This window comes from Anguilla anguilla, chromosome 2 (assembly GCF_013347855.1).
Source record: "Anguilla anguilla isolate fAngAng1 chromosome 2, fAngAng1.pri, whole genome shotgun sequence".
NCBI lineage: Eukaryota > Metazoa > Chordata > Actinopteri > Anguilliformes > Anguillidae > Anguilla > Anguilla anguilla.
The window spans coordinates 30,229,817-30,254,024 of NC_049202.1; the positions used below are offsets into that span (position 1 = coordinate 30,229,817).

Sequence of the window (24,208 nt, forward strand, 5' to 3'; positions counted from 1 at the left end):
TCAAGTTAAGCAATTCAAAGGCAATGCCACCAAATACTAACAAAGTGTATGTAAACTTTTGACCCACAGAAAATCTGATATAGTACATAAAAGCTTAAATAAATCTGTCTCTAAGCTATTATTTTGAAATTCCCTCTCATAGAAATAAAGTATATACCCTAATTGACTTAACACATGGTAACATGAAATTTGTGGAGCTGTGAAAAATTGAATTTGAATGTCTTTAGCTTAGGTGTATGCAATCCTTTGGCCTCAACTGTATGTATGTATATATATATTATTAGGTACACATTGCTAGTACCCGGTGTGGTATTCTGCTGCTGTAGCCCATCTGCTTCAAGGTTCAACGTGTTGTGCATTTAGAGATGCTCTTCTGGATACCTTGGTTGTAACGAGTGGTTATTTGAGTTACTGTTGCCTTTCTATCAGCTTGAACCAGTCTGGCCATTCTCCTCTGATCTCTGCCATCAACAAGACATTTTCACCCAGAGAACTGCCGCTCACTAGATATTTTCTCTTTTTCGGACCATTCTCTGTAAACCCTAGAGATTCTTGTGTGTGAAAATCCGAGTAGATCAGACGTTTCTGAAATACTCAAACTAGCCCATCTGGCACCAACAACCATGCCACATTCAAAGTCACTAAAATTCCCTTTCTTCCCCATTCTGATGCTTGGTTTGAACTTCAGCAGATTGTCTTGACCGTGTCTACATGCCTAAATGCACTTAGATATTTACGTTAACGAACAGTTGAACAGGTGTACCTAATAAAAGTGAGTGTATATATATATATATAATGTATGTATATATACAACCGATCTAGAGTTTAGAACACCTCAATTTTTCTAGTTTTATTGAAATTTAAGCAGTTAAAGTCCAGTGAACAACCTGAAATGGTACAAAAGTAAGTGGTAAACTGCCAGAGGTTTTTTTTTTTTTTAAAGTTTAGGTTACCAAAAAGTGGAAAATGAGGGATTCTGCATTTTACAAATTTCACCACCAAAAAAATACTTGCACTATAACTAATGTCATAATCCTAGAGGCAGTAAGAACTCTCATACCTTGCTAAATGTACCCCTAACACTGCTAAGACAGGTGTAGTGATTGAATCAGAGTGTTGGTAGTAAGCTACAACCAATTAAAAATTGGGTTTATTTTATGTGAACTACACAAAAGTAATTGCCCAACAACTTTGTTTGGAAATGAAATAAAGTATTCAACTTGAACTAAAAGTGATTTTACCAAAAATTTTATTTTAAATTACACAGGTTTTAATATTACATTGTAATGTGCCCTTGCTTTTACTTGGATTAACTACATTAGACAGTTCAGAATAAGTTTTCCCATGGCAGTGGCATATTTAGAATTACCCATGTTACATGAGTGGATGTGTTTAAAGACAATACCTCCTTGTGTACTACAAGATTTACAAGCAATTCTTAAAACATTTTAATTCCTGGACACCAAACATTATAATCTTATTCTGTTAATTTTGTTGTTTTCCTATACTCATATTTTTTGTTTTCAATGCTGCACAGTGGGAAATTTTGAGAGTTTGCAACAGATGATTGCAACCTATTTGTCATTTTCACACTGTAGAGCTGAGCTCATCTCAGCTAGCTTCCTCAGGAAATGAATCAGTAGTTCATGTGTGAACATGTACACACAAAACAGCCTTTCAATTTGAAGCAAGTACATTCCCCATTGTGGTCATATTGTCTTGTTGGCAAAGCAGTCTAGTTAGCTGCTGTACAGTGGGTTTAACTACGCTAGCAGGATGAGTGTAATTTTTCTTTTTCTATTAGGAGAATCAAAGCACAATTCTTTAAATTATTTTAAAACCTTAAAATTCAAATTCTATATGTAGTATATACATGTTGACATGTAGAGCTTGACCACTCCAAGTTTTCATGTGACTGAATGTTCTGTACAGAATAGTCATGTTTTTTAGTGGGCTTGCTTCGACAAGCCCACTTTTGATATCTTTCGTATGTTTTTTATTTTTATTATCTGCACTTTCCGCCTAGCTCTAACTAGTCCTACAGTTTTTGCAATACATTCACTTTTTCAACTTTTTACACCAAAATGAAATATTCTAAACCTTTTGAAATATTCAACTTTTTGTCAGCATTTTTTCCCCATAGGAAAGCATTGTAGAATGTTCATTTAGGTGCCCTCTAGAGTCCACAAAACATATTGCTCATACCCATGGGTAAGCAAGCCCACAAAATTCCTTCAGGAATTGTAACCTTTCTAGTATCATTTCAAGTCCTAGGGCTATATGTAAAGGTAAAATATAAAATAATTTGCTTATTCATTTTAATGTACCATGCACTATTGGCTTTTAGGAAAGCAGGCTGCTATTCACATTACAGTATTACAGCAGTACATCTAGCTCTCCAGCCATAGTATTTTGCAAACTAGTTATGTAGCTACTGCTATTAATGGAAGCTAGGGTATCTAATGGCTATCTAGTGCTCTAACCAAAGTCAGCATCTGATGTCATGCTTTCTAGATAATGGCTAATATTCATTTACTCATAGTGCTGTATGATGAACAGGACATCAATCAGTGAAGATTGAACAGCCTAATATTAGCAATGAATATTAACTGACCATGACACTGCTTGGTTAATATTAATGCATTTTGTATCTGTAATCTACCTGTTTGATTGGTTCCAGTTGTTTTATTTTCCTTTGTAGGCTCACTTTAGTCTCAATTGTGCACCTTGTAAAAAAAAGAAAGAAAAAAACAAAACAAAATGCTTTACCATGTTTATTTCATGGATATAAAAAATGGAATTCTGTGCAATTTCACCTTCTTAAAAAGGTCATGGACCTCAGGGATGTCTGTCTGACTGCTTCCATATTACATTTTCTGCATTTGTACTGATCTTGTGTGGTTCGGGTTTTGACTCGCATCCTGCTTGATGAGTGCATTACTGTGGTTGCCCTGCCACACCCACACTTTATTTTTAAATACAAGACAGAAGGGAGTGGCAGTACAACCACAATGATGTGTTTATCAAACAGGATACATGTCAGCACAAGGCCATTGGGGCCTTAACCCCTTTGCCCAGATTCTATGCAACTCCAGATGTGGGCATCACAGAGACTTGGAAAATGGCTTAAATGAAGCTAGATAGGTACCATTTACCATTCTTACATTACTTTCATTTATATTCATAATTTAGGCGGAAATAAAGTGCTTCAAATGCAACTAGAAAGGTTACAATTCCCGAAGGAATTGTGTGGGCTTGCTTCAAATTCCAACTGGCACTGTCCTCAAACCTCAATGAATTTCATTGAGGGCGCATAGCTCAGAAGAAGCACGTCCAGACCCACGGCGCACCGTAGCGTTACGTATACAACCGGGGATCAGCAAGTAGCGATTATGTTCCAGGGATTAGTATATCCTAAAGTGTCATGAGTAAAACTTGGCTAACTATATAGCTAGCTAGCTATGGCATATCCTCACCTCTGTAACGTTCTTTGTTGTCCTCTGTGTGTCCATACATCTGTATCAGTGGTTGTAGCGTCCATGTGTCCATACATCTGTATCGGTGGTTGTAGCTGTGTGTCCGTAGGTCCTACTCATGCGTGCAGGATAGCATCCGTATGCGCTAACTAGGTTAACTAAAGTAGGCGAAACGCTAACATGTTAGCGTAGGCGATAAAGCTGTGCTTAAAAATCTTGTGCCGTTGGAAGTGCGTCCTACTAAACAGGCATCACTAGGGGGGTGCGGGGGTGCGGACTGCACCGGTGACACCATCAGAGGGGGGTGACACCAAAATGACTGGAAATAACTTTTTTGTGCAGTGTTTTGTGCAGCGATGCAGGTTACTGCCGGTTGATTTAACTAGCGTTATTAATGTGACGAGAAGCGCTTTATCGTTTGAATGCATAACACGCAATTCTTTGACCACCTGTGCATGCGTCCTACTACAGCGTTTGACTAAACGTCCTGAGTGACTCTCTATGGAGTAACCACAAAAATAGTTTTGAATATTTAAAAAATCTGAATACAAGCAACAATGTCTGGACCTAGCCGGTCATTTGGTGTAAAAAGTTTGAATGTAGTGCAAAAACTTTAGGAGTAGTTAGAGCTAGAAAAATTGGGCAGAAAGTGCAGATAATAAAAAAAAAAAAGCAAGATAGCAAGAGTGGGCTTGCCCGGAAGCAAGCCCACTAATTATCTTGGTGAAAATGCAGAAATGAAGTTGTTCTTCTTTAGTCTGAAATGAAATGTGGACAGATCACATATATAAAACAGATAAAACTATAGTCCTGATCTTGACCAAAAGTCTGATATGTGGAACTACTAAAGATCTATGAAGGAAAAAGTATTGTGCATTGCTGTAAATCATTACATAATCATGCACTACATGGCCAAAAATATGTGGCCACCCCTTCTAATTAGTGGATTTGGCTACTTCAATCACACCCATTGCAAACAGGTGGATGAAATATGCAATCTCCATAGACAAATATTGGCAGTAGAATGGGTTGTACTTGGTGACTTTTGGGTGGCACTGTCATAGGATGCCACCTTTCCAACAAGTCAGTTTGTCAAACCTCTGCCCTGCTCGAGTTGCCCTGACCAACTGTAAGTGGACTGGAGTGGTATAAAGCACACCACCATTGGACTCTGGAGCAAGGGAAATGCATTCTCTGGAGTGATTAATCACGCTTCACTATCTGGCAGTCTGACAGACAAATCAGGGTTTAGCGAATGCTAAGAGAATGCTGCCTGCCCAAATTCATAGTGCCAGCTGTTAAAGATTGATGGTGGAGGAATAAAACTCTGGGGCTCTTTTTCATGGTTTAGGCTAGGCCCTTTAGTTCCAGTGAAGGGAAATCTTAATGCTACGGCATACAATGATATTCTAGAGAACATTGTAGCAACAGTTTGGGGAAGGGCCTTTCTTATTTAAAATTCTTTCTGTCCATTATAAAGCATATAAATTTGCCCCTCATGATGGTTAATGATGAAACATTGATGTAACTGATAACACACCACACTGTGGTTCACATACCTATTAGTGTTTGGAAGTTCAATTCTTTAAAATAAGTCAGTACATTTGAGTCAGTACATCAAAATGAATCGGCTTTTTCGGTTTTTGAGTCATTCGAGTTAAGACAAAATGCGCTTTGCCAAATATTTTTTTTATTTCTGATTGTCTGGCTTGAGCTGGCTCACTTACAACTCAGCAAAATGTAAGTGCTCGATACACTGCATTTTAACTGTTGGGGGAAACTGTATTTCCCTTTTCCTGCTTAGGTACTACCCATCATCATTAGAAGAATGTATGCTCTTATTAGAAGAATGTATGCTCTTTTAGCACCAAGATAAACCTCTTCATTGAGCACAACACTATGGGGTCTTTCCCATGCACAGGCTACTCTCACGTGGTATGAAGTCACCCTTAGTTCAATAATTATCGACAAAAACGCTACTGCAGACTTTACTTCTATAACACTTCAAAATTTTTAGCAACTGCAACATTTATTTTGCAATATCAGTCTTATAACCTTTCTGCGCCACACATCCTCTGTCAAGAAACAACTTTGTAATTGCCTCCATTCATTTCATTGGGAGTCAAGTTTTTGCGTCCGCAAGGCATACTGGGATGGCTGGTGATGTGAGGCAAGTGGGCGGAAAGACAGGGAACATGGTGCGATAACCAATCAGATTAAAGATCCAACATGAAAAATGTCTTTGATTACATTTTTTCACCCATTCCACATAGTTCTATTATGGAGGACTCGTTAATTATTGCTTTGTGGCGATGAATGAAAGGCTATTGGTGGTGATGAGGTCCTGGCAGTGCATAGGTGCATAAAAAGTAAGAGAGCTGGTATTCTTGAATGCCAATTTGCAATAATTTACTCAGTATATAAAATATATAAGCTATGTGGCTATAGTGGTTCATGTAAGAGAGTTTTTGTATTTTTATTTTATTTATTTTCCGATTTATATGTTTATATTAATTATTCGTATTCCTTATTAATATTATTATTCCTTTCCTTCATTGTAATTTCTTGATCATAGATCTTGCCATTGGCTACCTTTATTATATTTTCAGTGTGGATTTTATATATATTTTATAGTCATGTATTTCTATTTCTCTTGATTTGTTGTTGTTGACATAAAGATTTGCAATTACGTCCAACATCATTTAATTGTATAATATCAATCACAAATAAGTCAAATTTAAGTATTATGATCTGTTCGTATTATATAATTAAGAACAAGGAAACCCTTTCTAAGGACAAGCAAAATAACAGTTTGCTAGGCTGCATCCATTGGGTTTTGTATAGAGAAATAGCCCATGTGCTAATGTGGTCATTTTTATCACGAGGGGAATATGCCCATGTAGCGTTTAAAAATTTCAAATTATAAACATCCCCGTGACATTATTTTGAAAACCTAAACACTTCTTTTACAGAGAATTTCCTGTTTCTGTTAGTCTTGCTGCTGCTCGCAGCAGGCAATAGTACGCCATACACTCGGCGAGTTGTTTCTCTTTCAGTAGGCTACTTTTTGAGTTTTTGTATCAATTGAATCTTTCAGCACATTTTGTTCATTTGCGTTTTTGGTATGTCATGGTAGAGACCCCCTGGCTCAATGACACTCAGTGACTGGAGAGAGATGGAGTGGGGTTAGGTCCTTAGGGGAGGGTGTGTCTGTGACTGAATGTGTATGTTTCAATAGTATATTTTAAGGTTTGTTTATTAATTGGATTAGTGTGTGTATTTGGGATAAGTCATTTGCCATATTGGAGGAGGTTTTAGGGACATTAAGAATACCCTTATATTCATTAATTAATCACCCTAATGCAATAATAGGCTATTGGTCATGCCAGTGCATCAGTTATTGGCAACTCATCTTATTCGTTTAAACCCATCCTTCATTGTAAGGTGGTTTGTGTTAAGTATGTATAGGTGTCCATATGTGATTGGTCCCTGTTAGTTTAAATGTGTGTCTGATGGTGAGGAAAAGGGCCGATGGACAGTGGCTGGTTGCCTCTTGCGAGGGTCAGTTTTGCTACCAGTTTTAGTGCACCACATCTTTTTGCCAATAAAGTCTACAAAATGACAGTCGGTCTCCCTGCACATTTCTGCTGTGCGTCTGGGCTACTAGGGCAGCCCGTGACACAGTAGGTTCAGCATATTCAGTTCATTTAGTTTATTTGAGCCTTTCAGTAGGTTTAGTACCACCCGTTCATTTTCTTCATTTGAGTCATTCAGTAAGTTCAACATAATTAGTTCATCTTGTTCATTTGAGTCTTTCGAAATTTCAGTAGACAAACAAATTGAACGAAACTAATGAAAGACCGGTCTGACCCACTTGTACAAAGTGATTTTGCGTCATTGATTTAATGACATTAATAGTATTTGTAATACGTACAGTGCACATACGAAAAAAATCCCACTTGTGTTGTAATTGCTGATGCTTACACTTTAATAATGTAGTGTGTCTTATGTTGGTAATAGTAATGAGAGCCACGCAGTGGCTGACAAGAGAGCCCAACTTGGTCATGCAAGCTCATTCTTGAACTGGTTCAGTGAAAAACTGCTCAGAAATAAGTCACCTACTGTCCTTTGTAGTTGAATTCCTATCATAGCATACATCGTTGTTAGGATTTTCACCAATATTTTCGCAATATTTAGCCTGCATTTAGAAATAAATATGTCTGGGCAGGTATTTGTGTCATTTACTAATGTAAGAGGCGTAATACACACACCAAATCGCTTGCCAACTTTGTGTTATTTCTTTCACCATGTTCACATTTGGTTGTGAGAGTTGGGAAATGAATGTGCCTACAGTTAGATCTGGTTGCTCAGAATTTTGAGAACACAATAACTTCTGTAAGTCAGAACCTGAAAAGGTGGATATCAATGCTGATCTCTCTTATAGGTTGCATTACCATTTTAAAGAAGAATATTGTACCTACGTTTATTATGCTCCACCGTCTCTGTTTTTCACCAACATGAAATGACTCTTTTCCAGATTTATCCCAAACCCAAGCTCCGTCTTTCACATCTATACCTCCAATATGATAGGGGAGGACTCCAATTCCCCAAATTAAAATGGTACTACTGGTCAGCCCAAATACGATCAGCAATGTTTTAGTTCTCTGGGAAACCATACGTGTCCTGGGTACATATTGAAATGACCATAGTGCAAGGCCTCTCTATTGATTCATATATGTACTTCACATCTGTAAAGAAAATTAAGACGTGTGCTAATAACCCCTTTGTCAGGAGCACTCTCATTGTGCCTACAAATAAGGAATTTTATTTATTTTTGTTTTCTTTGAATAAATGCCTTGGAATAGGGCAGCTTTCAATGATTTATAGTAAAAAAGTTGCATCCCACAAAGACACAACAAGGTATAAAAGACATGGGTGAATAAAAGGCCTACAAGATTATATAACAGAGGTTGAATGGAATGAATTATGTACAAAAGCTCTATCACAAACAATTAACACATGGCTGAGACTTATAGAATATACATGGAATATGAGAATATGTATCACACCAGTAAAGCAACATGTATTTAATCCCAGTATTTAATCCCAGTGTGTATTAAATGCAGTTTTCAAAAAGGGACTTTGATCCATTGCTTATGGAAATCCCCCAAAATACAGTCCTGGAGAGTGATAGATTACATTTCAGAAATTACAGAACATCCAGTACCTATATCATTATGTATCCTTGGTCTTAATCCAAATAAAGTTTCTTTACGTTATAATGAGAAAAAAACGAATTAATTGATTCCAGCTTTATACTGGAAAAATGTATGTTGCCCTCCTCTTAGCCAGTGACTTAAGGAGCTTTCTGCAAGTCTGGCCCAAGAAAGAATCTCATATACAGTAAAGAATAAAGCTGCAGAATTTTACAGCATATGGGGCGTTTTCTTACACTTTTTAAAGAGTAGTAACATTTCTGATCTAGGAACATGACCATCTGAGTGAGGAACACTTATTTGTCACAACGATTACATCCTTCTCACACACATACTAATAGACAAACACACATACACACGAATTAATTGTACATATATAAAGAGCAAATAAATATTATAGAGGAGAGAATAAATACTTTAACTTTATATAGAGAGCAGAAGTATCATTAAGTATGTCTGTTCACTTTTTTTTTTAGTATGATTGTATATAACTTATTTTGGGTATATACCTTATTTTAAAATTTTGTTGCCTGTTTTTTAAGTCTACTTGTCATGTGTTCTGCATTGTTCATTCATTTTACTTTTTTCTTTTCCTTTTTTACTGTATTGGATGTTGTTTTTGTGTGTTACGATTGTTTGAAGATGTTTAAATATAATAAAAAATAATAGAATCCAATCTTATAATTTTTTAAAGCATTCTGTAAAGTTTAGAGCTGTGTGATGTCACCCCATTTACTTCATCAAGTCACATATTTTTTCATCAAGTTTTTTTGCAATATACTATGATGTGAGTATAAAATCACTATCAGATTCAGTAGGTGGAGCTCTGGGTGTGTTAATCAACTTGTTGGCGTAATCCCAGAGTGGCCATGACGCCAACATCCTTAGATTTTTCAACTCACACTTTCAGTGCTACTGCAACCAAACTATGAGTTGAAAACACAAACTCTGTGTTTGGGGTATATTAGTAGACATTTGGGACAACTATACCAAATACAGAGTTTCTAAGCGTCACCATTGTTGTGCTGGTCGTCAATTTAAGAAGCACACCTTCCCTGCAGTCTCATCTGCAACTACACCTCCCACCCACAACAATAGTGTTCATTTGAGCATTCATAAAAATATTCTTTCACCACTAAAAATTTGTATTCTGTCATAACAACAAGATAAACCAAACAATAACCCTAAGATATGCCAATACAGCAGTGTGAATGCTGCTCACTGAATAACAAAATAAACAAGACAAATTTTTCTAAAATGATACCATGTCATTCTACTGTCAATATCTGGGACTAAATATGGAATAAATATACAACCTTACCATTGGTTTTACGCATAGAGATGTCCCCTTTGAGACTGAGTGGTCATATATTGTCTTGGACAATCCATTTGTGAAATATATGCTAATTTGTGATGCCTGGGAACCTTTCAAAATAGCTGTGCGTAATACCACACACGTTGTTTACGGTGTTGTCACCCTTTGTAGTACAATCTGACTTGATTGACAATCAATCTGTCCAATAGGTGACAGAATAAGCTTTTAAACAATGTATAACATGCGTAATTTCACTTCTGGAATAGCGTTTTATAGCTCGGCGTAACCAAACGTTTGCTCTCATCATCGCCTCCTTACATATTCTCTCTGTGCTAGCAGTACAAGATACTGCACCTGGTGAAACTTCATTGATGAGTTTCCTCATTTCTTGGAAAATTTGATTATTCTTAACAACTTCTGAGCATGGCTAAGGCATTTGTTTGCTGATAGACCTAGCTGATATACTGTTTTCTGGACTGTCAGAAGCGGGCAGCATTGATTTTCTGTCCCTGTCTCTATCTACTGAACACAGATAAGATTTCATTGTCCATATGTAAGTATTACTGCTCAAAATATTTTGGTTATATGTGAAATTGAGTGTCTTTAAATAAGTTAGTGGTATTTTATAATGAGTATATTTCTCACTGTAACACTGTAAGCGTTCATTGGTAGCTAAGCCATTAGCTGAGTAGGGTTTCTGTTTCAAGCACCGGATGTGATCACCAAAACGTGGTGGACGGTTGAATATTGTTTTAATGTCGTCTCATCCCCATAAAAGAAAATATTACATACTATAGAGTACAGAAAAAACATAGGAGAGTTAATTATTACACATTTAGGTGCTGTACCACATTGTGTGACAATGTTTGTGCATTATTTTAAAATCTGATATCAATGTTTCATCTTAAACTTTCATAGGGGGCACATTTATATGCGTTATAATGGAAAAAAAGCATTTTATTCATTTTTTGAGAGGTTTTGGATATGTTTCGGGACCCCTAGATATTTTAGACTTTTTTATTTTATTTACTTACTGATGGAAAGTAATTCCCACTTGAAAATGATGCAACAGTGAGTTTCTTGAGTAAAATGTCGTGAAATAGGCCTACATGATGATAATGTGATTTACAGCAATTTATAATTTAGACATTTTGGATAGATTTGGAGACACTGAGTACACTGCTTAGAGTTCTGCATATCCACCCTTAGATTCTACTCACTTGTGCTCAATTAGTTGTTGATCCAGGACATGTATAGTTTAACCTGTTTGATATATGGGATCTCTCAGTATTTCATTGCAAACTAAAAAAGAGCAAATTTATTTTTGCTTTTTTGACTAGGCAATTTAATTTGTGGCACTTTATTTCTTCCTAAATTATGAATATAAATGAATGTTATTCGTATTGTAAATGGAACAAATGTCCTGCTTCATTTATCAAGTCTCTGTGATGCTCCCAACTGGAGTTATAAAGCTTTAAATAAGATACCCCTTAAATGGGCTAGGATTGGGCAGATTTGGTATCTATGCAAAGGGATTATGAAGATGAAAGTGTGTAAAGATCTAGGATACCATTCTTACACCAAGATTTATGAAGGATATATTTGCCCTGTATTAGATTATGTCTCTTGCATAGGGAGATTCAGTGACCATGTTCAATGTAATGCTATCCAAAGCCATCAGTGCAATCCTGGGTGCGCATAGCTTCTTGGATGTGCATATATTTGACCCTAATTTGGCCATTAATGGGTACATGGGCTTGGAACCTTGTGGTATTAGACATAAAATAATTATGGTATAAGACTGTAGAACAGATTGTACATATGCCTATAGATTCACTATGAAAATATTCGATTGGGATGTGTCACAACTTTCCTTGGCTAAAGAGGTACTAGATATTTTTAGTGAGGCTGGTGTAGGTCATGTTTTCAGGAATAGATTACCATGTGGTGTTAAGAGAATTAATTACCTTGTCTGATCACATTTTTTTTTCTTCATGTGTTTTATATGGCCAGGACACCACAAGATGCATGACAGTATATTTTTCCCTGGGGCTTCTACACTTCCCTTGGTCTGAGTTCCCAAGCCACTCACTCCCATGGTTCAAGCCCACGGCTTAACACAACCTGGAGCCCCAGATGCATCATCCTGCCCCTCTAAACTGAATATCATACACCCCTTCTTTTGGACTTTCTACTTCACCAGCTAGTTTAATATCTCAACAGTAACTTGCTCAACCCATTTTATTATTTGCTCTGATGGATCCCTAATTACATTTCTGTTACGGTCCATTTTACCTCTACGTTGGCCATCAGAGGATGCCAGGTTCCTCCCAAGATTTCCTCCCATTGTGGAGTTTTTTCTCACCACTGTTTCAGTTTTTTTCTTCCCACCAAGGAATTTTTGTAACTCTGCTTGCTTTTTGGGAGTTCAGGCTTAATTTTCCCCTAGTTTTCCTTCTATTTCTCTGTAAAGCATCTTTGTGACAGTTCTCTGTAAAATGCGCTATACAAATACATTTGATTTGATGCTATATTTAATTAATTTTAATTAATCCATCCTACTGTTGTCGAGGAGTTCAACATGAGCATTAAGCTGCCGTATAAGTGCATTTTTGAATATTATAGTTTTGATTGTTAATATGTTTTAAAGAAAAATAACACAGATGTAGCATATGTCAAAAATTGTGAATTTTGAGTGTTATTTAATGTAATTATATATAATTCTATAAGTAAATATGACATTTACCAATTAAGAGTCCATTACATTAGTTGCTAGTGGAAGGGGTTTGTTGCCTTACCAACACAGGCAACCTTGCAAGAAGCAATGAAACTGAAATTGATTCAATTACTTAATTCTATCCTGCTGTTGCAAACCTACAAAATAAACATGTATTATTTAATAACATCACATTAATCCAAACACTTGCAGTTTTAAAGATTTTTAAAAATAAAACCTCTTATGCACAATGCATTCATCCATATCAATCAGATACATTCTGCTAGGTGACTGCTCTATATGTATTTAGTAACTAGAAGCCCCTTCACAATTTCAAGAAATGTAAGTATTTTGAAACAAATAATATGATTTTTTTCAGCATTTGTGAAACAATCACATGACCGGGCTTCTCATGCAAGGCTTCAGTTCATTACTCAGTACATTCCTGCCTATAAAGCCGAAGCTATTTAACACATCAGTTTCTAATGTAACATCACAACAAAGGGCTAAAACACATCAACGTGGCTCCATAAACCTGATCATCAATTAAGATACGCCATGGTTCTCCAACACCCAAAACAGAAAAGCGATGGATAGTAATTGTTCAGAACGATTACAAGAGATGATTAAAACATGATAAAATAATACAAGTAATACTTTCTAGTATATATAGAATGCATGAATAATGTTGTAACTAAAATAAAACAATATTTATACTCCTTATTTTTAAATGTCCAAACATGTTGTTGCATGAACAGAATATTGTGACTAATTGAATTGCACTTAATTTGTGCAGGTTGTGCCGCGTAGATTAAAGGGAACTAACTGTAATGGGTGCGTGATTCCAAATGTGAAATGATCCATATTTTTCAAAGTTCAAACAGCATTCTATAATCTTAATAAACGATTAGTTACTGTTTTTATGTTGATACAAATTATTTCCTTTTAGGTTGTGGTATAGGGGCTATTTTCTTTGGAATGGACTGACATTTCTTTTGTTTAAGTTTTACAAATGAGCCAGTTGGCAACTTGCAATTGAACAGATGTCATTTTTATTGGTTGAGAATATGTCTGATTCGAACATCTTTTTTTTTCTTTTAGGATTATTGCCAGTGCACCAATGTTTCGAAATGGGACTGGAAGAATCTACAAGTGTTCTCCAACCAACACAAGCTGTGAACCATTTCACATGGAAGGTATCCATTATTTTACATGATATACTGTACTGTATTTGATAGAGAGCAAGCTTTTTAATGGACTATGGAATTATGCTGTCATGTATAAAATGGTGATCCAACTGTACCAGAAAGTATCTCATCTCATCTGTTACAGCGAATGAAAGATGAAAATGATAGACTTGAGTATTTGGAAAAGAAGCATTGCTAAAATAAAATTATTTATGAATATACACTCACCGGCCACTTTATTAGGTACTTGCTAGTACTGGGTGTGCTCTTCTGCTGCTCTAGCCCATCTGCTTCAAGGTTTGACGGGTTGTGCATTCAGAGATTCTCTTCTCCATACCTCGGTTGTAACGAGTCTCCCCCTCACTACCCATCTTCCGCTGTGGCCTGAAGACTCAGTTCTTCAGACTATACCTAGACTAACTGCCACCACTCTGTACATTTCACTCTAAATCCACCCCCCCGCTTTTATGACACTTGTTACATGGTGCCCCATCCCAGCACTTTTTGGTAATTTGTATTTGTCCTAATACTGTCGCTTATTCTTCTGCCTAGTTGGCTTTGCAGAGGTTAGGTCAGAATAGCGTTCACTGTGTGAACTAAACTGTGTTCTTGGCTAGAAATAGCTGTACAAAATAAGTATTGTACCTTATTGGACCTGTGTTTAGTAGTTGTCTATGACCATGAAATGCACTTTTTGTACATCGCTTTGGATAAAAGCGTCTGCCAAATAAATGTAATGTAATGAGTGGTTATTTGAGTTACTGTTGCCTTTCTATCAGCTCGAACCAGTCCGGCCATCCTCCTTTGACCTCTGCCATCAACAAGGCATTTTCGCCCAGAGAACTGCTGCTCACTGGTTATTTTCTCTTTTTCGGACCATTCTCTGTAAACCCTAGAGATGGTTGTGCATGAAAATCCCAGCAGTTTCTGAAATACTCAAACCAGCCCATCTGGCACCAACAACCATGCCACATTCAAAGTCACTTAAATCACCTTTCTTCCCCATTCTGATGCTTGGTTTGAACTTCAGCAGATCATCTTGACCATGTCTACATGCCTAAATGCGTTGAGTTGCTGCCACGTGATTGGCTGATTAGATATTTGCGTTAACGAGCAGTTGAACAGGTGTACCTAATAAAGTGGCCGGTGAATGTATAAGAGGTGAGGGGGATGATATATTGGACTTTGTTGGGAAACTGTTGGATGAAAAGTTTTAAATCCCTCAAGAACAACTGAACACTATGTGGGCACCTCACTCACCTACAGGTAAAACCCCAGAATCAGGTTCAGGGACATTATATTGTGCTTTCTTGACTGGGGTATGAAATGACATGTCTTTACTTCTGCTTGGGCAAAAAGGGATTTGAATTCCGCTGAGCTCAAATTCACTTTGAGTCTTATTTTACACTAAAACGTGAACACAGGCACATTCAGTGTCAGCCAATTAGAAAATATGTCACAGAGAAGGGATTTAGATCCCACTAAGGAAAACTTAGAGGAGTACGGTGTTGTTGTCAATGAAAGCCCAAGAGCAGGAGGAAATGCTTCTTGGATTCCTATTCTGGCATGGGGAGAATGGTGAACCTAGATATGAGCACCTGAAAATCCTTTTGTGGAACATGCTGAAATCTGAAGTTGAGAAGCACCAGCAAGTTGATATTAACTAGTGATGGTGATGTACAGCCATAAGGTGCTGTTAGTATGTTCCTTTTGAAACTTAAATGCAAACTTTCGTTACTGATTCTTTTTGTCTATAGAAGGATAATTAGAAATGACTACTTGAAAGTGATAAAAACAATTAATGCGTAAATAGTATGTGAATTTGAACTGGATATCTTTCCTGGAGCATGACAAATGGACTGTATTTCTTCTAATTTTTTTTCTTTTTGTATTTTCTTGTTTTTAACACTGAAACACATAGTAATATTGAAAGCATGGCTATTTGCCTCAATTGTAAATACGAACATAGACCTAGGCATTTTTCACAACTCCACACATTTCATGTTACTATACATTTCCTGTGTTAAAGGGGAATTGCACTTTATAACACTTCTGCTTCTGGTGATTGATATTGTCTTTCTAATGAATGTGTCGCCCTCCACTTTTCGATTAGTTATTTCATTACGTTATTATTTTACACTGTTTTGTTGTTTTCCTTTACAAATGCAGGAAGTAGACCCAGGCAGTTTAGTGTCGAACTCGAGGATCCATATCATTGCGCAACTTCCGATGTGGGCGTACCTGCAGACAATAACATTAGGTTGGTCGTAGAAATAGTGTTGTATGACTACTAGCTAGCGAAACCGAAAATGTCTTAGGACATTAGCTGGCTAATTTGCAGGCTGATCATGCGAGAGTGAGAGTGAGTCAGGAGCGGGCTGAGATTGAGGAACCATAAGCTATTCCCAGGACAAATGACAACTGGTGGTAGACATCTTATGTATCACAGACAGACGCGATAGCGTTAGCCAGTCCGCATAGTACCTACCTTGAGCCGTTCGACCAACGATCGGAAAACGGTGGGTACAGCTCCAGGCTTCAGACGGTCGCCTTGGTAGTCGGTGCCTTCAGAGTAGTTGCTGCATACCCTTAGTCCTCGTTTGCAAACTTCTTTGGCTGTTATGTTGGGGTGTCTGATTACATCCAGCCATGTCTGGCACAAAGTTGCATCGCGTTGAAAACTATGAAAATGTGCTTTCAAGGCAAGTTTAACGGGGCCATTATAACAACCGGGTACCAATATCGCATCAGACAAAAGCTAGCAGACGTTAGTTTGTTCGATTTCAACGCTAAGTTAACGGAATGTTTTGCTTCGTTCTTCTCGATTTTGCTGCGAAACGAAATCGAAGAAGAAGAAAATACCGGAAACCATACTACTATGTAGACTTTGTTTCTAACGTTAGACATTTAAAATGAAATAACTAATCGAAAAATGAAGGGCGACACATTCATTAGAAGGACAATATCAGTCATGAGCAGCAGCAGTGTTATAAAGTATAATTCCCCTTTAAGTCAATTCGGAGATCTACTTTATTTAGAATATTTTATTTGCTCTATTATTGGACATTTGTCAAGCTGAATGGTAATTTGAGACAAAGGTAACCTGAGGAAACACAAAACAATAAAATAATTTTTAAAATAATAATAATTTATTATTTATTATTAAATGACAAAAGTTTTCAAACACCCATATCACCCTTGTGAAAAAAACAATTGCCCCATTAAACTTAATAACTGGTTGCATCACCTTTAGCAGCAATAACTGCAACAAAACGCTTCCTATAATTTGTCTTTCAGTCTTTCACATTGCTATGGAGGAATTTTAGCCCGCTCTTCTTTACAGAACTGTTTTAATTTGACAAAATTGGTTGGTTTCCAAGCATGAACTGCTTGTTTCAGGTCCTGCTATAGTAACTCTATTGGGTTCAGGTCAGGAGTTTGACCACGCCACTAGTCAAAGTTTTGTTTCTTTTCAGCCGTTCAGGTGTGGACTTGCTTTTGTCTTGCTGCATAACACATTAGTGCTTCAGTATTCTCCTTATTAATTTTATAGTATAGTGCTGAATTCATGGTTCCTTCAATAGTAGCAAGTCGCCTAAGTGTTGAAGCAGCAAAGCATCCCCACAACATCACACTACCACCACCGTGTTTGACTGTTGGTATGATTTTCTTACTGTGAAATCCTGTATTTGCTTTATGCCAGACATAATGGGACCTGTGTCATCCAAAAAGTTCCACTTTTGACTAATCTGTCCATATAACATTATCCCCCAAAGCCTGGAAATCATTCACATGCTTTTTTGCAAATGTGAGACAAGCATTGATGTTTCTCTTGGGTAGCAATGGTTTCTGACTTGACTCTCTGCCATGAATCCCATTTTGCCCAGTCTTTTTCTTATTTGGGAGTCATGGACACTGATATTAGCTGACGCAAGAGAGGCCTGAAGTTCTTCGTATGTTCTTCAGGGATCTTTTGTGACTTCCTAGATAAGTTGTTTCTGCGCCCTATGAGAAATTTGGCAGGCCGGCCAGTTCTGGAAAGATTCATCACTGTTCCAAGTGTCCACCATTTAGAGATAATGGCTCTCACTCTGGTTCAGTGGTGTCCCAGAGCCTTATAAATGGTTTTGTAAACCCTAATTTCCAGACTGATATATTTCAACCATTTTTTTCTCATCATTTCTGTAATTTCCTTTGATCGTGGCATAGTGTGCTTCTGGAAACTGTGGTGACTATTTCACTCTCTTGGTAAGGGTCAATATCAGTGGGGTTTAGATTCATCTGGGCTAGCTGCAATCAAACCTGGCTGTGTTCAATCAACTGAATAGCAATTATATTAGGTTAATTGAGTAACCAAGGGGGCATTCACTTTTTCACATGGGTCATATAGGTGTTTTATAACATAACATATTGATGAGAACAGGCCATTCAGCCCAACAATGCTAGCCATTTTCCTGACTAAATTAGTGCTCTGATTACCTACACTGTATCAAGCCTAGTCTTTAAAATACCCAGAATTTCTGCCTCTGCTATGTGACCTGGCAGGCTGTTCCACACATTGACTACTCTCTGCATTAACTTTTGCTAATTTCCATTTATGTCCCCTCGTTCTGCTAACAGAATTGAAATCTCTTGTAGTTTACTTTTTTTGATCCCCTTTATGAATTTAAAAGGCTCAATCAAATCACCCCGACGTCTCCTTTTAACTAGGCTTGAAGATATTAAGCATCTTAAGTCTCTTATCTTTCATACTAGGAATCAATTTGGTTGCACTTCTTTGAACCTTTTCCAGAGCCTCTATATCTTTGTTGTAGTATGGTACCCATTCCTTGGATTTATACTCAATACTTCTGGCTATATAACCCAGTATCCTGTTAGCCTTTTTTTTTTACGGCTACAGCACAGTGCCTAGAATCTGAAAGGCTTTGATCAACCATTACTCCAAAGTTTTTTTTAAAAATTGAGCCCATTCCGAATTTGTTTCTCCCATAATGTAATCCTGCCTAATGTTTTTATTTCCCACATGCAGAACTTTACATGCTACTGAATTCCATTTGCCAGGTATCTGCCAACTTCTGGATTTTATTTAAATGTTCTTGGAGTACTTTAGTAGATTACAAACTATCAGCTGGCCCAGTTTTGTATCATAGTAAACTAATGTACTCTCTATGTCCCTGTCAAGGTCATTGATATAACTGAGGAAGAACAGTGGTCCCAGCACTGATCCCTTTGGGACTCCACTTCTAACAGTTCCCTGCTCAGATAATATCACTCTTACTACTACTCTTAGCCAATTCCAAATGTAATCTGAAATGTCCTCTAATTCTTACTGTCTTCATTTTGCTAACAAGTATTTCATGTAGTACCTTATCAAACGCCTTTTAGAAATCTAAATATATAATATCATAAGCCCTGTTATAATCAAAATACGTGGTCTTCAAAGAATACCAGAAGGTTTGACAGGCATGATCTTCTCTTGCAAAAACCATGCTGGCTATCGCTTAGGATCTTGTTATTTTCAAGAAACACTTCCAACTTGTCTCTAATGATAGATGGCAGTATATTACATATGATGCAGGCCTGTTTCCTGGATCAGTACGGTCCCTTTTCTTATATATTGGTATTTTATTACCTTGATTCCAGTCCTAAGGTATTTCTCCAGTTTCTAAGGACTGTCTAAAAATACCTGCTAGAGGTTTAAAGATGATCACAACTAACTCTTTGAGTACCCTTGGGTATATGCCATTACTTGTCTTTAGTTTACGTAATTCATCCAGTACTTCCTCTATCTCAATATCTTATAAGACATTCTGAGTACAAACTATGTCTTCCAGGCTATTAGTAACCTCTTCTCATATATCAATCAATCAATCGATAAAAATGTATTTCTATAGCCCACTTAATCCACAGAGGCATCCCAGTGTGCTTTACATAAATAAAAGCAAAAGGAACAAACAAAGTACAAAGTACATAAAATAGAATAAAAACAAAATTAAAAAAACCATAGTCATTCCCATCGGGAATGACTAGAGGTCTACTTAAGTGCAATAAGCATAGAGTGCAAGTTTTAGAGTTCAATCATAAGCACATGAAAAGAGAAAAGTTTTTTACCTGGATTAAAAAATTTCAACATGTGGGGCACATCAAAGTTCTTCTGGTAATTTGTTCCAGTTGCATGCAGTATAACAGCTAAATGCTGCTTCACCATGTTTAGGTTGGACTCTGGGCCCTACTAGCTGACCTGAGTCCAAGGATCTAAGAGTCCTACTCGGTTTATACTCTTTAAACATATCAGATATGTATTCTGGGCCTAAACTATTCAGTGATTTATAGACTAGTAGCAGCACTTTAGAATCTATTCTGTAACTAACTTGAAGCCAGTGTAAACATTTTAGAACTGGAGTATTGTGCTCTGTTCCTTTCATCCTGGATACAACTCTAGCAGCCGCATTCTGAATGAGCTGTAGCTGTAGATTTCGGACTTGGTCTTTGGTTTTTAGAGCCCGAGAATCAAGGTGTTTACTAATACTAATTCTCTTCTCTTTGTTGCCAAACACAATAATCTCTGTTTTGTCCTTATTTAATTGAAGAAAATTTTGGCTCATCCTGTCATGGGTTTGGGGTGCAATTCCATTTTTGGCCTCCCGGCCTAATTATTTCCTCATTGGATGTACCTGTTTCCAATTATTCCTCCCTATGCCGTGATTTCGGCCACCTGCGTCATGCAAGACTATTTAAGACGCTGTCTGACTTTCAGTCCTTGCTTCAGTGTAAACTTACGTTCTCATTGAGCCGGTAAGGTATTTCAGAGCCTGTTCAATAAACCTCTTGTTCTCTCGCTTCTCAAGAAGCGTTTCCCCCTTAGAAGTTTTGTATTTCGGTCTGTGTTTCTGGGCTTCCTGCCGGCAGACCGTTAGGGCTTTACCTTTTTGTTTTCCTAAGTCTTAGGTTCTTGGGTATCTCGGTGTTCGACCCCAAGTTTTCCTTTTTGTTTTTGGTCTGAGTTGCGACTCAGTTACGCTGGGTTTCCTTGGTTTCTATCCCAACTATATTTAGTTCCTGAGCGGTGCTCAGTGTTTTTATTTCTCGGTTTCTCGCCCTTGTTTTTACAGGGTTGTTTTCTGTTCGGCCATTTTTTAAGGCTTGACAGGAAGTTTGAGTTTTCACTCCTGTCAGTCTGTTATTTTTTCCCTTCCTCGTTTCCTCTAGCCTCAGTGGCTTATCACCTCGGGGATGAGCTTTTCAAGTCCCTGTACAGTTGCGTGTGGTCCTCCGACACTCTCCCCTCCCTCACACATCCAATAATTTATTTGCTCTAAACATTGACACAGTGAGTCTATTGGGTTATAAGCATCTGGTGAGAGTGCCAGATATATCTGTGTATCATCTGCATAACTATGGTAATTAATGTTGTTGTTCTGTAGAATTTGGCCCAAAGGCAGCATATAGAGTTTGAACAGAAGGTGTCCGAGAACTGATCCCTGGGGGATTCCGCATGTCATAGCCACCCTATCATATTTATAACTGCCAATGGTGACAAAGTAACTCCGGCCTTCTAAATAAGATCTGAGCCAATTAAGGACTGCTCCGGAAAGTACTACCCAATTTTCCAACCTGTCCATCAGTATTCTATGATCTATAGTGTCAAATGCAGCACTGATATCTAGTAAAACCAGAATTGATATTTTACCTGAATCAGTATTCAGCCGTATGTCATTTAACACTTTTATAAGAGCCGTTTCCGTACTGTGGTAAGGTCAGAAGCCTGATTGAAATTTGTCAAAATGACCATTTGAGTTAAAAAAATTGCTGAGTTGATTGAGAACAACTTTCTCAATGATCTTAGCTATAAAAGGAAAATTTGATACAGGTCTATAGTTGTTTAACACAGAGACATCCAGAGTTCTCTTTTTTAAGAGTGGCTTAATGGCAGCTGTTTTTAGTGACTTTGGGAAAATGCCTGATAGTAGTGAGCCATTAACTCTGCTGCAAATCAGTAGCTATAGTCAGACGGCAGTATGTCGAGACAACAGGTTGATGATTTAAGATGCTTAACTGTTTCCTCTAGAGTTTTTTGGTCAATTATATTAAATTGTGACATAATAGTCAATTTATTTCTAGGTGGTCATAGGGACGGCATAGTTTCATTGTTTGACTGTGTTGTTAATGGTCAGTCTAATAGTTTAGATTTATTCACTAAAGAAGCAGGCACATTCATTACATTTCTCTGTGGAATGGAGTTCTGGGGCTATCTGTTTTGGGGGTTAGTAAGCTTGTCAACCATGACAAATAGAGTGTGGGTATTGTAGGTGTTCCTGTTAATCATCTTAGAGAAATATGGCTGTCTAGCTCTGCATAACTCATTGTTAAAACGACTAAGGCTTTGTTTACAGAGGACATAGTGGATTTGAAGTTTAGTTTTTCTCCACTTACGTTTAGCTTTCCTACATTCTCTTTTCAAGGCTTTTACCATCATGGTGTTTCTCCATGGTGCTTTCTGTTTGCTTAAAATTTTCTTGACTTTTACCGGTGCTACAACATCCATGACATTTAAAATTTCAAATTAAAATTATCCAGGACTGTTTCTGCACTCATGATTGGTGACATAGCTATGGTCTCCATAAACTGAGCACAAGTACTCTTGTTAATGTACCTTTTCTTAACAGAAACGGAGCTTATTTGAACATCCGGAGTGATCAGTAAGTCAAAGAAGACACAAATGATCAGAAAGGGCCAAGTCCTTCACCATAACAGAATAAATGTCAAGATCCTTAGAAATAACCAGATCCAAAGTGTAGCCTTGCGTGTGCGTGGGCTCTTTCGCGTGCTGCTAGAGATCAAAAGTGTCAAGTAGTGCAAAAGATTTCTTTGGCATTAGTCCATGTTATTATCTATCTATGTGGATGATAAAATAAAATTTACTGGAGCTGACTCATTGAGGAACAGTAGCACTGCTGCCTTCTACTAACCATGTCTCAATACAAAACAGAAAATTTAAATTGTAGGATGTTATAATGTCATTAACTAAGAATGATTTGTTGGCTAGAGATCTGATATTAAATAGAGCTAGATTTGTAGAGATAATAGGAGCCCCTAAGTCAGTCTGAGGTTGTCGTGATACAGGTAACACATTAGACCGATTTACCTCATAAGCTAAGTGCAGTCGATTCCTTCTATTTCTAATCAACGCAGGAATAAAGAACATTACAGGCATACTGGGTCCCAGCTTGGTCTCAGAACAGCTGTCAGTAACATCTTTACTATAGCAGGGACCCTGAACACATCATGTGCTGTCAGTGTTTTGTACTCTGCTGCTGTTATCAGTAGCACTTGCTGAACTTGTGGGCTGAGATGGAGAGTGAGAGTTTAGTCCCAGCATGCACCAATTCCTTCACTTTCTCTGAGAAATCCAAATGTGGAGGGGATGATGTTGAGAAAGAGAGGGTGGAGGATGAGAGGGATGACTGCGGAGAATCTGCTGGTGACTGTAGCATGATTATCTGATTATCTCGTCCAGTGTCAGGAACTCAGCCTGAGTCATGTTCTCCATTGGTGGGGATTGTGATTGTACCTGTATTCTGTGTCTCTATTTGTGATGAGGTGTTTGATGGTTCTACATCATGGTCGGGGGCAGGTGGAGGAGGCTGTGGCTGCACCTGTAGTGTTGAATCAGTGCAGGGGGAAGATGGGTGGCGAAGAGCAAAAAGAAGGTTATCCTTCAGTGCTTTCACTCCAGTTCCGCTTAGGTGGGCACCATCGGGTCTAAATAATTCTCTGCGCCCCCAGAATAGATTAAAATTGTCAATATAATTCAGAACTTTTAGGCTGCAGGTTCTGCTCAGCCATATGTTGAGGCTAAGCAGATGAGAGAACATATTAGTTCCTTGGGCTGGAAGAGGTCCACTGATGAACTTTTATGCTGTTAGCTTCTCAAATGTATTAAACAGTTCAGTGAAGTCCTTTTTTAGGATTTCCGACTCTTCTCTACAAATGTCATTTTTTCCCACATGCAAAATAATTTGATCGATCACCGGGTGCTGGGAGAGAATGTTGCGGAGCTCCTTGTTTAATTCTGAAACTGTCGCGTTGGGGAGACTGCATGTTAGCACCGGTCTGCTGCCTACGTTCCGGACAGTGGAATCACCCAGGATCAGAGCACTCGGGGCAGTGTTGGCGTCAGGCAAGAGCCACAGCTTGTTAGGCCTTGTGTCTTTGCTAGCCCGCTTTGAGTCCCATTTCGTAGTTAGCGTCGCTGATTTTGCTTCATTGTCGTTACCACTTGGAATATACTTGCCCAG

General features: G+C 37.7%; 1 protein-coding gene across 2 annotated transcripts in view; it reads left to right on the top strand.

The window, feature by feature from the left end:
* Positions 1–24,208, top strand: part of zmp:0000001082 (integrin alpha-M) — a 147,175-nt gene that overhangs the window by 26,625 nt on the left and 96,342 nt on the right. For both annotated transcript variants that reach the window (XM_035404225.1, XM_035404226.1), the window contains exon 3: positions 13,825–13,919. In XM_035404225.1, the coding sequence (XP_035260116.1) occupies positions 13,825–13,919 (95 nt within the window). The remainder of the gene's footprint in view (positions 1–13,824; positions 13,920–24,208) is intronic.